The 14,847-nt window shown below is 39.9% G+C and overlaps 1 protein-coding gene across 1 annotated transcript in view; it reads left to right on the forward strand.

The window, feature by feature from the left end:
• The window catches only part of LOC135476897 (intermembrane lipid transfer protein VPS13B-like), a 69,807-nt gene that overhangs the window by 9,730 nt on the left and 45,230 nt on the right, over positions 1–14,847 (forward strand). Inside the window, 13 exon segments of the mRNA XM_064757041.1 lie at positions 999–1,133; positions 1,591–1,758; positions 3,113–3,298; positions 4,277–4,536; positions 5,013–5,235; positions 6,532–6,749; positions 8,722–9,079; positions 9,695–9,809; positions 10,501–11,384; positions 11,695–11,809; positions 12,351–12,471; positions 13,537–13,862; positions 13,865–14,334. Of these exon segments, the coding sequence (XP_064613111.1) occupies positions 999–1,133; positions 1,591–1,758; positions 3,113–3,298; positions 4,277–4,536; positions 5,013–5,235; positions 6,532–6,749; positions 8,722–9,079; positions 9,695–9,809; positions 10,501–11,384; positions 11,695–11,809; positions 12,351–12,471; positions 13,537–13,862; positions 13,865–14,334 (3,579 nt within the window).

The raw sequence follows: 14,847 nt of genomic DNA on the forward strand, positions 1-14,847 counted from the left end.
ATTAGCCAGGCTTAGAGATACAGTATTAGCCAGGCTTAGAGATACAGTATTAGCCAGGTTTAGAGATACAATGTTAGCCAGGTTTAGAGATACAGCATTAGCCAGGTTTAGAGATACAGCGTTAGCCAGGTTTAGAGATACAGTGTTAGCCAGGCTTAGAGATACCGTATTAGCCAGGCTTAGAGATACAGCATTAGCCAGGCTTAGAGATACAGCATTAGCCAGGCTTAGAGATACAGTATTAGCCAGGTTTAGAGATACCGTATTAGCCAGGTTTAGAGATACAGTGTTAGCCAGGTTTAGAGATACCGTATTAGCCAGGTTTAGAGATACAGTATTAGCCAGGTTTAGAGATACAGTATTAGCCAGGCTTAGAGATACAGTATTAGCCAGGTTTAGAGATACAGTGTTAGCCAGGTTTAGAGATACAGCATTAGCCAGGTTTAGAGATACAGTGGTAGCCAGGTTTAGAGATACAGTATTAGCCAGGCTTAGAGATACAGTATTAGCCAGGGTTAGAGATACAGTATTTGCCAGGTTTATAGATCCAGTATTAGCCAGGTTTAGAGATACAGTATTCGCCAGGTTATAGATACGGTATTAGCCAGGCTTAGAGATACAGCATCAATATGCCAGATAGATGCTCTGTATCTGTTGATTAGCGACGATATCAGCTCATAGTGCTGCAGGTACAATATCAGCAGGCTAAGTACAATATCATAAGGGTAGGCACATGCGCAGGCTAGGTAGAGTGCCAGCCAGCCTATGAGGAACACATTGTTCCACCCAGGCATCTTATTTGGTGTCTTTGTTGGACATTTCAGTGAGACAGCACTTATATACTTAAGGAGCAATTTTGTCAGAAACCTGTTCTGATTTAAATGAAATTAAGGTTAATATTAAATCCCCACCCCCACCCCACCACACTCCACTCCACCCCAGTCGACACACACAAACGCAGAAACTTTACCATACTTAATTTGTTATTGTGTTTGTAGAAGGAAGAACTGTGTACCGTGAGCCCCTCCTAGAGGTGACTGGGTCAGGACTGGAGATTAAGCAGTGTACCACCCCTGTGGGGTTTTCTGCCACGGGAACATTGGCTTCTCTACAGGCCATCCTCTATGCTAATGGTGAGTGGCAAAAGATGCATTTGTTTTATGACCCACAACAAAAATCAGATAAAGTTTGCTCTTGGAAGATATGTGATGTGAATAGGTCTATAGTATAGTAATACTACAGGACACCATGATGTCTTGTATTAAATATAAGAATTCCCTGGTCCATTGCACATAATGAAAGGCACACTGTGGGAAAAACTAAGATATTCTTTTGCTAAGTATCCAATGTGGCTGCAGATTTGCGAGTCCCCTGTTGGATCAAATGCCAATAAAATCAATACATAACACTCTATAGTAACACAAAGAGGACGTGCCGTTGAGCATTTTTTTTTTTTTCATAACCTGTGGCAAAGGGTGGTATTGCCATACAATTGATGAATCCCACACACCTAATTCCCCCATCACCATAGCCTTAATGAGGATTTGTCATTGCTTATATTGTGTTTCCCATGTGATTATCGACCTGCAGCGGAAGGCGGAGACTGTGTCATACCCATCCTCTCTGCCCCTGCCACCACTCAGCACCTCCGTAGCCCCGCCTACTTCACCTCGGAGACGCCCATGGAGATACCAGACAACAGACAAGACTGGATCACCTTTACATACCAGGTGCCGTCATCAACTAGTACTGCAGAAGGTGAGATAATATTTATTTATTTATTTGATTGGTGTTTTACGCCGTACTCAAGAATATTTCACTTACATGACAGCGGCCAGCATTATGGTGGGAGGAAAACGGGCAAAGCCCGGGGGAAACCCACGACCATCCGCAGGTTGCTGGCAGACCTTCCCATGTACAGGTGAGATAATACAGTTGATAGCTTGCCTTCTTTATGACTTTGTATTGTTTTTTTTTTCAATACTGTCAGGCTATAATTAACCACATACTTGTACAAGTAAGTTAAAAGAAATGACTGTCGTTGGATAAGTGAAATATTCTTGAGTACGGCAGAAAACACCAATGAAAAAAATAAATAAAAAAGTGAAAGAAAAGACAACAGAAGAGATCGATAAAATATCCCACATTAAATTTAACTTTTTATTTTGGTCATGTTATCATTTTTAACCAGTAAGACGTGAATTATTTCAAGAATTCACCCATTTCTTTAGTCAAATGAGTCAAATGAGTCCATTGCTATGGCTGTTTATGTCTGTTTTCATATCTCATCAGAAATAACTAAGGTTAACTTTTTTGTTGTCTTTTTTTTTTTTTCTTAAAGAACTAAAAAAACCTGTTTCATTGACTGTATTCTTGCAATCATATCTGCAATGAAAGGAAGAAAGAAAAAGGAACTCCAATAAGTCTTCAGTAGAAATCTTTTCTACAGGTGATAAATGAGGTAAATTGTGAACATCTCCGGCCTAGGGTGGGAAGGACTGGCAGTAACCTGCGGATGGTCGTGGGTTCCCCCTCGGGCTCTGCCCGGTTTCCTCCCACCATAATACTGGCCACCGTCGTATAAGTGAAGTATTCTTTAGCATGGCGTAAACACCAATCAAATAAATAAACAAATTAAAGGGAAAGACAACAAAAATTATCAGTCTACATTATGAAAACAAAAAAATATAGTTTTCATTTTATAGTCTCTTCAATTAACTATTGAAGTACTCGTCGTGATGCACACACGTCAGGAATCAAAACATATCTAGAACTTTTAAAATACAGTGTAGTTTTGTGGTATCTTTTTGTTTAGATGACACCAATTTTATTTTGTGGTTTACATGCAAACTGACCCTAGACACATCAAAGTAGGAATAAAAATAAACACAGAAAATCCCTTATTTTTGTTTTGTTCTATCTCCATGTTTTTTATGATTTTCAAATTTTTATTTTTACATCCCCCTCTGAAATTAAAAAAAAATTATTTATTCTGCCCATAAAACAAAAATTCAACTTGGTGTTGCCTGTGTACATTTAACATTGAAATGTAAAATGAGAGGCAAAATTCACCCAGTGAAAGATCAGTAAGTTAATTGTTGTTTTTTGCCAGTGCCTGCTGTTGTTCTGGCTGAGGTTACAGGGCTGACATTTTGCCTGGACCCAATGATCTACCAATGGCTGCTGTACATCCCGCGCCTCAAAACATCCTCCATCCCAAAGCCTGCAGGGGAGGAGTCTAAGATCTTTGTGGATCTGGCATTGGCCAATGCTGCTTCACCTCTTAACCAATCACAAAGTAAGTTCGTCAATGCCTTTGACAGAATAGTGTTTCTCAAACCATTCAACGTCTTCATGTTGTCCACTGTCATTTGACCTGATTTCAGTTGTACCTAGTCTTAGAAATACAAAAGGGGGCATCCATGATGCCAGCGCAGCGCATTGACCCAGGAGCCTCTCACCTATATGGTCACTGTGAGTTCAAGTCCAGCTCATGCTGGCTTCCTCTCCGGCTATTCATGGGAAGGTCTGACTGCAACCTACAGATGGTCGTGAGCTTTGCCTTGTTTCCTCTCACCATGGTGCTGGCCACTGTCGCAGAAGTGAAATATTCTTGAGTACTGCATAAAACATTAATCACACAAATATAGCGTAAATAAACATCTTAGTCTTAATAGTTCATTTCTATATCACTGTAACAGAATTACTTTCTACCTTAATAAGGTATTCCAAGATTGATACATGATGGCAAAAGGTGTTGTTCTTTTCAAAGTGATTTACCTTGAAAATTATGAAAGCTGAGGAGCTATTTTGAGGGCCATCAGTGAAGCCCTAAAAGGTCTGATCAAATACGTACACATGTGAGTACAGTGTATTGCATATAATATGTTGTCATTGACATATTGTCATGTGATGAACATTTTAGTTTAATCTGGAAATGCGAACTACGAATAGTTGTAGAAGTAGGCACTGAATCTTTGGAACAGTCATGATATATATTTTTTTTATTTCTGTGCAAAATGTTGTACACCTTGCTCAAGAATATTTCACTTATATGACGGTGTCCAGCATTATGGTGTGACAAAATCAAGCAGAGCGCAGGGGAAACCCACGACTGTCTGTAGGTTGCTGAGAGACCTTCGCACATGGGAGCAAGGAGGATTCTAGCTTGAGCTGGACTTGAACCCTCAGGGACAGCATTGACGAGAGGCCCCTGGGGTCACTGTGCTACTCTAGCATGCTACTCAAGAGGTATAATTTGTTTCATTTTCTCCAGTGTCGGTGCATTCAGAGAGCTCAGTGAAGGATCAATCCGACTCCTGCCCTACTCCCACTAACACCCAGACTCCCACCCAGGGTTTAACACAACCAACCCCCTCCCAACCTACCCCTGCACTGTCCACACCAGGCCAAGTCCACAGACACACAGGCTCAGCCAGTGATCAACAGGGATATACCAGCAGTGAAGAGAGTGAGGATCTTTGGGGCAGAAAATGTGCAGACATCTTTCCTTTGGTCAGAATTCTACAGATTCAGGTGAGGAAAGAGTAAAAACATGTTTTCCATTTTTGCTTTTTTCCTAATCCCCCCCCCCCCCCGCTTCATTCTCCGTCCCCCCAAGAATGTTCTCTGCTTATTATCATTTGCATTAATATAGTGAACAAATTGTCCTGCAAAGGGAAGCCACTCTGACTGTATCTGACCTAACGATTTTGTCCCTTACTAAGTTACTCATTTTGTCTGATTCCTAGAGTTCTAGTGATCTTAGAAAGGCACGTGTAGTTTGCATTTTAGAAGGTAGAATACCGGAGAATGCATGTTCCAGCACCAGGAGTGATATTTTCTTACCTTACCCTGCCTTTAAAAATAGGTTTTTTACATTGTACGCCCCGTGCAGTATTCATCAATAACCTTAATATAAAACTAAATAAAATTAAAATATAAAACTAAATAAAATTAATAAAATTATTTGTCGTTGCTGTATTTATCACTAATACTTGATTGCCCTATAGGTGGAGGTGTCATCTTTCTGCCTGTTCATGCCCAAGTCTACGGTGATCATAGGGGATGCTGGGATGGACATCGCTGAGAATCTGCTTGGTGTGTATCGTAGTGGCACCCTACCCGACACCCTTGTCTTGTCTCTCCCGTCCCTCAGGCTTCACAGCTGTGGGTTTAAGCCCCTGTCCGTGCTTCAGGAAATCCCTATCCCGGTGCTGGAGGGGACGCTTAGAGGTGAGGCTATGTATTGAACCCTGCTATTAAATGCTGTGTTTTTTAATTCGATTGGTATTTTATTACTCATAATTTCATAACGAGAATTTCATAATTATTTTTTTTGCCATGAACTCGATGCGATTTTTTAACACAGACATTGACACAAAGCAAATAGGACATGTCACATTTTTAATGCAAAATCAAATTGCATATAAAATTTTATAAATAATCGTAGATGATTTGGTGCAGTTTCATTTTGTTGATTTACATATACTTGATTCTGATTGGTCATTGGTTTCTGTGCAATAAAAGCCTCAAATATTATCCAGTTTTGATAAATTTTGTGCGCAGATTGATTTTGTCAAGTTAAAAAACCAGCTTGATCAGCGCTTACATTTTTTTTTTTAGTGTTTATAAATACTTTTATTTTCTTCTTGATTGGTGGCCTTCATGGCATAGTGGTTAGACTGCTAGTGCAGTGCAATGACCCAGGAACCTCTCACCAATGCAGTTACTTTGAGTTCAAGTCCAGCTTATGCTAGCTTTTTTTCTGGTTGTATCTTATGGACAGTCTGTCAGCAACCTGTAAATGGTTGTGGATTTTCCCCTGTGCTCTGTCTGGTTTCCTCTGACCATCATGACTGTAATGCTGGCAGCAGTTGTATAAGTGAAATATTCTTCAGTACAGTGCTAGATTCCAGTCAGATACACAATTTAAAGTGCAAAGGTGTACTTACCTTGACAACTACGTGTGCATATAGTACTGGAGGTAGTATATCTGTAGCAGCATGTATTTGTATGTATAAAAGATATAAGCACTTTGTGAAACAAACTCCCGATTTTCAAGGCCTAATTAATCACATTAAAGTCATCATGGGCCCCATAATGCTTTAAGGGCAGATTTGGTGAAATTATCACCTGATCTGGTGAAAATCACATGTCTTCCCTGATTTATTAGAAACAGATCCATGTGCCCCTTCTGTAGGAAGGTTAGATTATTCATCTACCCTAATTCCGCAAACTTGTCGCATATGAAAGAGCAACCTTCATTGCAATTTATGCACATTTAGAATTTGATTTTGGAAACAAAACTGCATTGACTGCATTGGCCAATTATCAGTCTACACAGGATAGTGCCTTCAGGGTATGTCTGAATGAGCACCTTGCAAACATGTGAAAAGGTTCAAGAATTACAGTGTATCTATTTCTGCACAGATTGCCATTGGGTAACTGTGATATGTCCAAAATCAATAGCACTGTTCTCCATGTCACTGACATCTCAATGCCTACACATGACTCGTATTACCTGAACAGGTGAGAAGTTGCCATGGTCAGTCCAAGTTGCTGATGCTGCTATGTACACCCTTCATAAGATGCGGAGAGCCTACCCCATCCTGAAGCCGACAGACTTCTCTTGTACTGTGGCCGTGAGCAGCAAATACAGCCCCCCAACCTCTGACAGTATCTCTGCCCTGGGGGCATGTATACACCTGGACATGACAGGGATTAAACTCTGCCTCTCAGCTCAACAGGTATGTACAGTCAACCTCCATTCACCAAGGCGTCAGCTTTTAAACAATCTTCAGGGCCAAATGTAAGGACACTTACTTTGATACCCTTTAGAGGTGCCCAAATGCCTGTCATAACCTATAAATGCCCAAATTATGGGGAATATTGCATGATAAATTTAAATTAAATTGGAAAGTTCCTTATATTCTTCATTTAAAACTTTAAACTTTCATTTAAAAGATTTATTTTAACAGTAATATTGATACTGTACATTATAATTTGGACCTGCCCAGTGGCTCAGTTGATGGAGTGTCTGCTTCGGGTGCTGTAGATCCAGCGTTAATCCTTGGTCGGGTAATACCTTAGAGCTTAATAGAGGAAGTTGTAGCTACCTCACTTGGCATTTAACATTAAGGGGAAGTTCACCAATTGGTTGACCCGTATTAGTATAATGGCTTTGGTAGGGTGGCTTACTTACCTTTGGTGAGTTTTCTGAGTGAAGCAGCACTAGATAAAAGAGCGTTGGAAATCTGTCCTACACCAAGGAGGTACATTACACATACATGCACTCTGGGGGACTCCTTCATCGGCAGATGACTGAAAAATTGTCAAGTACGATGTTAAATCCCAAACACTCACTCCCTCTCTCACTCATTGTGATTTGGCATGAAAGAAGGTTTTTATTAAAGGTTTCTTAAAATCTGAAAAAACATTAGTCCAAATTAGTTAAATAAAAGGCTGACCATATTAAAGGCTGTATCATGTATTACTCTCTTAATGGTAACATACATCTGATTCCGAATCAGTTTTCCACCTCTTTTTTTTCATAATCCCTAATTATAATGTAGTAAATTTTAGTATGTGCCTTCATTATGACAAATTACAGATCAAGTTTGAAATTTGGGTTGTCTTGTCCATTTCCAACCACAGTTGGTAGAGGGTCCGCTTCGGGACCGGTAGATCCAGGATCAATCCTTGATCGAGTCACACCTAAGACTTTAAAAGAGGAAGTTCAGCATGAAGGGGATAGTGCAACGACTGGTTGACCCGTATCAGTATAATGGCTCGGGCGGGGCGGCTTACTTGCCTTCGGTAAGTCGTCTCAGTGATGCAGCACTAAATAAAAGAGCGGTGGAAATCCGTCCTGCAACAAGGAGGCACATTACACGTGCATGCACCCTAATGATTCCTTCGTCGTCATATGACTGAAAAATTGTTGAGTACGACGTTAAACCCCAAGCACTCACTCACTCCATTTCCAACAAAATTATGAGACCGTTTTTTCACTCTTGAACAATTTTCCAGACTTGCTTTTGCTTAAAACTGTGCATTACGTTAAGGTAAAAATTGATTAATAGCTTCACCTTCCCAAATTACAAATCAAGTCTGAGCTTCGGGACATTTTGTCCGTCTTTGATAAAATTATTATTATTGAAAATGTGATTTTTGTTTTGTTTTGTTTTGGACAGTTTTCCGGACTTTTTTCCCAAAATGGCTAGCGATTATGAAAACTTTTTTCATTTTTTTTTTTTTTGTTGATGGGATACTTATACATCACATTCAAATTATCGAGTTTTGATAATGTTTCGAAATAAATTTTTCTCAGCAGCACTAAAGCTCAAACATTTAAACATAAAATATAAAACATACAAAGATGAAATCTAAAATATTTCAAGTCTTGCTTAGTTTGACTTTATGTATTGATGCGTCAGATGAAAATTTTATGTGATTTATAGCTTTTGAGAAATCGCATTGTGTGAATGTGGGTTGTAAAATATAAGACCTGTATTCACTGGACGAGTGAAAACAACTAATCGTACCGTGTGGCTTTTTGTAGGGAATACATGTAGCAATGGAAGTTGGAAGTTGTGGGGGGGGGGGGGGGAGGGGGAGGTGAGCGCATCAAGAAGGCTTCGTAGGAGTGTGACAAAATCAGAAGATCTTTAGCATTGTTTGATATTTGCAGATTTTAGCAGAGAAAAACTGTTGTTGTAGGTTCAGACAACAGCCTTACTGTTGACCCAAATTACCAGCGTGGGGAAGGAACTCAGTGGCTTTTGGGGGACGTCTCTGTCCACAGAGGGCAAAAAACCTTCTCCAGAGGGGGTGGAGGTCAGGACTGACCCACCTCCTTCCACCCCACATCACGCACCACCAGTGGAGCCTTCCACAAGTGGTGCTGAGGGTGTTACCACAGAAACGTCGGAAGACTTGTCAAGGGAGACAACTCCTAACCGGGAGCTGGAGATCGAGGAGGTGCAGTCGTCAGGTGTGAGGCTGTCTTTCTGGTTGCAGTGGACCCTGCCGAAGTTTGAGCTTTTGTTGTATGGAGAAGAAAAGAGGAATAAACTGGGTAGGGAAAGGCGTTAAAATAAACTTGTGCAATATTACCATTTTGTTTGGTACTTGTCGAATACATTTATACATGTTTAAATATTGGGGTTTATCTATGTATTCAACGAGTTTTTACCTGAATGGAAAATCTAGTAAAATGTTTTGTGCTCACAACAAGTTTGAGTGAATCCTAGTTGAAGACTTTTTGTTGAGGTTATGCTGTTTAGAGCTTTGGCAAGGACACACAGAGAGATTGATCATGTTAATGAAGTCTTGATAAATGTATAAATGTTGCTAAGATTTCACGTTCAAGCAATTACCCAAAACAAAACATTGTTTGGATTCTCCCGACTTCAGATGAAGTCACAATTCCATGTATGTGACACGTCAATTTCTTCTTTTTTTTTGTTTGTAATGGTAATTGACATCTTTTTTTTTTTACCACTTAAGGATCTTGATTTTTCAATTGTCTGCCTGATAAAGCCGCTTTATTCCCAGGAAAGCATTTATTGGGAATTTAGGCTATTGAAAATGCAACTATGCCTATAATAAAACTGAACACCTTCTTTCACCTTTACATGGGGCAAGCATTGAAATCTTTGTAATTTGTTACTTATCTTTTCACTTTTCCCAGAGAGGTGTGTGGCTGTTCAGCTAGAAGAGCTGATCATGTCCATTGACCTGCAGGAAGTATATGGCAAGGTCAAGGCCAAGGTCGGAATGGCAGGAATCCGTCACTATGTCAAAACGTGAGCTGACAAAAATATCTGCTGTTTCTGGACTTCTTGTAAAGAGAATTTATAATATTTCTAAATCACATGAATTGATCTGAGAGGTGTGGCAGGAGGGGAACTTTCTATTTTTGTTACTCTACCAGGGCAATTTTTCAGTATTTGACTGCAAAAGAATAGGTTGTGTATTAGAGGCTGTCAAAAAAGAAAAAAATACAATGTAACAAAAAAGGTGTATTAGCTAGCTTTGTCAAAATTAGTTTTATTATTGTTAACATAATTGTACAGAACTCCTAAGTTCATACATTAGCCCGTCTTTGCATCGATGTTTTGAAATATCACAAATATTAGTTCATACACATATTATGTTTATGTACTTTTGTAAGAATAACAAAGCTGAAAAATATGGCATGGACTTATACTAAAGATGGAACTAAAATGTTCAGTATTATCATCATTACAAACAAATTACATAAAATTTCATCAATAACAAAGATGCATTTTTTAGCCTGAATTTTAATAGTTCTGTTGATATGTACTGAGATAAAAAAATGTGTCAACAACAAAATAATATTTAATGACATTTATTTGCTTCTTAAAACCCACCTTTTTTGGGTGCGATGTTTTATGTCATTTACCATACATGGAATAAATCTTGAATAATACATTAATGAAATTCATTGATCTATCAGTAAGCTGTTGTTTACAGACTTGGGGAGAACTCGTGGGTTCTTGGAGGAAATGAAGGTCTCCTTGTGTCTGGGCCGAGCAGCTTGCCTCGCAACATCCAGGTTGTATCAAATAAACTATGGACCAATGACAGCCTTCCGTCACCGATGGGGTCGTTGTACACTGTCAGTGATGTGGTTGGTCGGGACAAAAATCATGGGCTCTTGTCATTCACCTTCACCAGAGCCCTGTGCAAGAATGTGAAGCGACGGATGCGGAAACTGAATGTGGAGCTTGCAGGGCTCCACGAGGACACAAACTCACACATGCAAGATTTACTGGCAAATAACTACAGGAAGTACATCTCGGAAGTGTGCTTCACTTTAGAGCCGTGTGATACTTTCCTCTTCAAACCAGTTGTTGGACTTATCGTCAACGTCTTCAGCTACAGTTTGCCGCGAGACGGTCTCAGCGGGGTGAAGTTCTCCAGGCCCTCGGTGAAGCCACAGCTCCAGCTTGGCCCAAACCCATTATCAAGCCTCAGGGGAAGCAACTCTGCCAGCTCTCTAAAGAACTCTCAAAGCTCATCCAAAATGCCTTTGTCCTCTGCGTCCATTCCACTGATGTATGTGAACATTTCCGGCATGAGGGTTTTCGTGCCTGTCGTAGACGTGACTCATAACCCCAATGACTCAATAGATGATTCAATACGGAAGAAAACATCAACTCAGAACCATGACATGTTTCTGCTTCAGTTTTCGTCCTTGTCACTTAACCCACAAGCGGAGAATCCTTTGTCCAGGTGTGTGATGGAGAAAGAGCTGTATCGACGGGCACTTCATGCTGGGGTTACTCAGCATCCAGGCTCACAGCTGGAAGACAGGCAATATCAGCTAGACATTAAGGCTCTCACCTTCTGCTCAGGTAAGTCACACGTTCGTCTTTTCATGTAGATACAAGATGTAAGAAGTTCGGATCTAGCCAATCATATGTACAGTATTTTGCAAATCAAATGTGAAATCAAAAAAAAAAAATAATAATGCATGACATGACTCTTCACAAAGATTCCGCGAATTTGGGGAATGCCAAATTATGAAGGCAACAACATAAATTGACTCTTCACAAAGATTCCGCTGATGTGGGCAGTGCCAAATTATGAAGGTTACATCATAAATTATTTTGTGCTGACTTTTAAGTGAATCAAAATACAGATGTGTAACTTGTGTATTACCAGGTGTGTGGGAAAACTTTACACGAAGGGTCTCCCGTCCTGAGGGTAGTGCTGTGGCCCACAACCCTTCGGTACAGATCCCTGCCGTGGAGTGGAATAACTTGATGATACCTGTGCAGTAAGTGTGGAATAAAAAGATCAGAAAATGATAATTTTCTTTTATATCTTGACATTTTGGAGTCCACAATCACTTCATGGAAGGAGGGAACAAATTTCCAGGAAAAGAACAGGGATTACATGGCTAGGAAATACAAAAGCATTATTAAATGAGGAATGACGAGGCTTTATTAGGTCAGGAAAAGAAAAGTCATTATTAAGCCAGGAGAACACAAGGCTTTATTAGGTCAGGAAAAGAAAGTCATTATTAGGTCGGGAGAACAAAAGGCATTATTAGGCCAGGAAAAGAAAAGTCATTATTAGGTCAGGAGAACAAAAGCCATTGTTAGTTCAAATAAAGAGCACATTGGTATCAGAAGATCAGATTTATACAAGTACTTTAGCACATACTGTAAGGTTGGTCAGCAGCCTGCGGATGGTTGTGGGTTTCCTCTGGGCTCTGCCCGGTTTCCTCCCACCATAGGGCTGGTGGCCGTCGTATAAGTGAAATATTCTTGAAGATGGTATAAAACACTAATCACATAAATAAATATATTTTTTAGGAAGGAAAAGGACATCAGAGTTATTCCCCTTGCTTCCCGGTTTGACTTCAAAGTGGTGCTTGCTCCAGCCATTGTCTACACACCTCCATCAGGTGTACAGAAGAAAACTGTCAACCAGGAGGTGCAGTATCATATGGTCATTTTGATGTAGACTTGATTTTACATGTTGTGGTTCATCGTTAATACTATTAAAGTGTGCAGAAACGCTTTTAGTATTTTCCAACCTGCAAATTTTCGCAGGCTTCCCTCAGGTACTGTCTGGTTTCATCCCACAATAATGCTGGCTGCCGTGGTATAAGTGAAATATTCTTAAGTACGACGTAAAACACCAATCAAATAAATAAATATTTAAATTTTAGCATTTTCTCAAGGGTCAAAAGTAGAAAGAACTAATCATGTCCTAGTTTTTAAGGTACATGTACTTGTCTATCACACGATAAGCGAGTCTAATGTCATTCTCAGCTAGGGCTGTCAAGATTCCCCTGTCCTCGGCGCCCCTTCGATGCGGCAATAAGTGATCGACAATGCTTTTTCATGTAATCTTACACAAAGTTTTGCTGAAGACCACTTGTCTTTCACGCATGACATGTCATGCGTGGAAGACAAGTTCACTAGTTCACTAGTATAGCCTGCCCAGGGTTGGTGGTTTAATTCGCTTTTGGCCATCCATAATTCACAAATGATAAATTGTTGAATACGGAATCATGCAAGAACCAATCAAAATCAAGGGTCATAGTTCATATTTTATTTATAAGCTCATGGGAACGTAATATTTGCCAAAAAACTTGTGGATTTTATGACATGTTAACATGTCTGACCTTTTTGATTGGAGTTGTATTTGTGATGGTTGCCAGGGCTAATAAGTCAAACTTTGCTTTAGTCAACTTTTGTATTTTAAACAGGCTTTTAAACGTGATAACGCAACGATGTGAACGTGATAAAGCAAGTTTGTATGCCGACTATCCTCAGTCATGAATATTGGCTGTCCTCAGCTTTTGGCTGATTAAAATTTGAAAAAGAAATGAAAGTTACTTTTAGACAGCCTGTGCAGGTTGCAGTGCTACATTTACCTTCATATTTGAAAATGTGAGTTAAGAGTGAAACAAGGATGATACCTAAACACGTAAATTTGGTTTTTAATAATTTGTTAATAAATAATTGTTTTGTAACCTGGGTTTCCTTTCAGCCTATAGTGGTGTGTGGCCATGCTGTGGAAATCAATATCATAAGTGACTTAGACTTCTACCTAAGTACCAGCCAAATCAACCTCCTCCACAAAATGGTGGCAAACATTACAGCACCTAATGAAAATGCTGAAGACAGTGGTGTGGCCATGCTGACTGCTAATGCATCGCAATCCAGGGGAGAGCACCATTTGATCGATAGTGGCGTTGAAAGTGACGCATCAACAGCCAACACACATGCTCAAATAGAATCCCGCGCCAAGGCCCTTCCCATTGCCATTGGTCACCAGCCAGAAGTGGTTGCCTTTACTAAAGGTCAGGGCCCAAGGAGATAACTCCGCTTGATGTTTTGCTGACAGCCGGTCGAATCACATGCATGTTGTACAGCCACAAGACACAAACGGACGGAGTGAAATTGTCTGTGGGTAAGAAAAAGTCAAAACTGGCTCATTCCAAATCGAAGAGGGCTGATCGAGACAAGAAAACTGGAGTGTACAGCGGCAAGAAAAGCTCATACATCCAGGCGTGGTCGAGCTGTGGTTATTTAGCAGACGAATCCAGCGACGAGTTTGAAGGGAACTATGACCCAGCTACTCACCTGCGCTTTATGAATATTCATGCAACGTCGGACAGCCACAGCTCACGTGATGAGGAGACAGGGATTGTCATTGTACCATTTCTATACAGTTATTTCTCACAGCCGCATGCAGTTATCTCCCTTCAACCGGACACCCAGAAGGTGGAGCTGTCCTGTTATGATGTCATGCTGAAAGGAGCAGCAGTGGATCACATCATTAAAGGTACTGGTATACCCCGAAACCAAAGTGTCCTATAATTCATCAGTGGGTCACATCGTCTGGACACAGGCAGTGATTCTTGTACGTTTAAAACTTTTCCCAGCAGATGGAAGTCGAGAGTCATTTTCTATAAACCACGGCATTCATAACTTGCATAAGTACATTTATATGGTCTGTCAGCAACTTGCAGATGGTCAAGGGTTTCCCCTGGGCTCTGCCCGGTTTCCTCTCACCATAATGCTGACATATGAGTGAAATACATTTGAGTACAGTGTTAAACAAGTCAAATAAAAAACTAAATAAAATATAAATACATTTACATTTTTTATTTTGTTTTATAGTCCATATAACCCTTGGTACTTTTTTTTTCTTGTTGATTCACCAAAACAAAAAACACAGCACAAAAGCACAGAAGAAAAAAATGTGTTTTAACATATAAATGTCAAATATGCGACCTTTCAAGTTTTCTTTTGAATATCAGTGCTTTGATTTATTTATATATTTATTTGATTGATG

Source organism: Liolophura sinensis, chromosome 10 (assembly GCF_032854445.1).
Source record: "Liolophura sinensis isolate JHLJ2023 chromosome 10, CUHK_Ljap_v2, whole genome shotgun sequence".
In the NCBI taxonomy this organism is placed as follows: domain Eukaryota; kingdom Metazoa; phylum Mollusca; class Polyplacophora; order Chitonida; family Chitonidae; genus Liolophura; species Liolophura sinensis.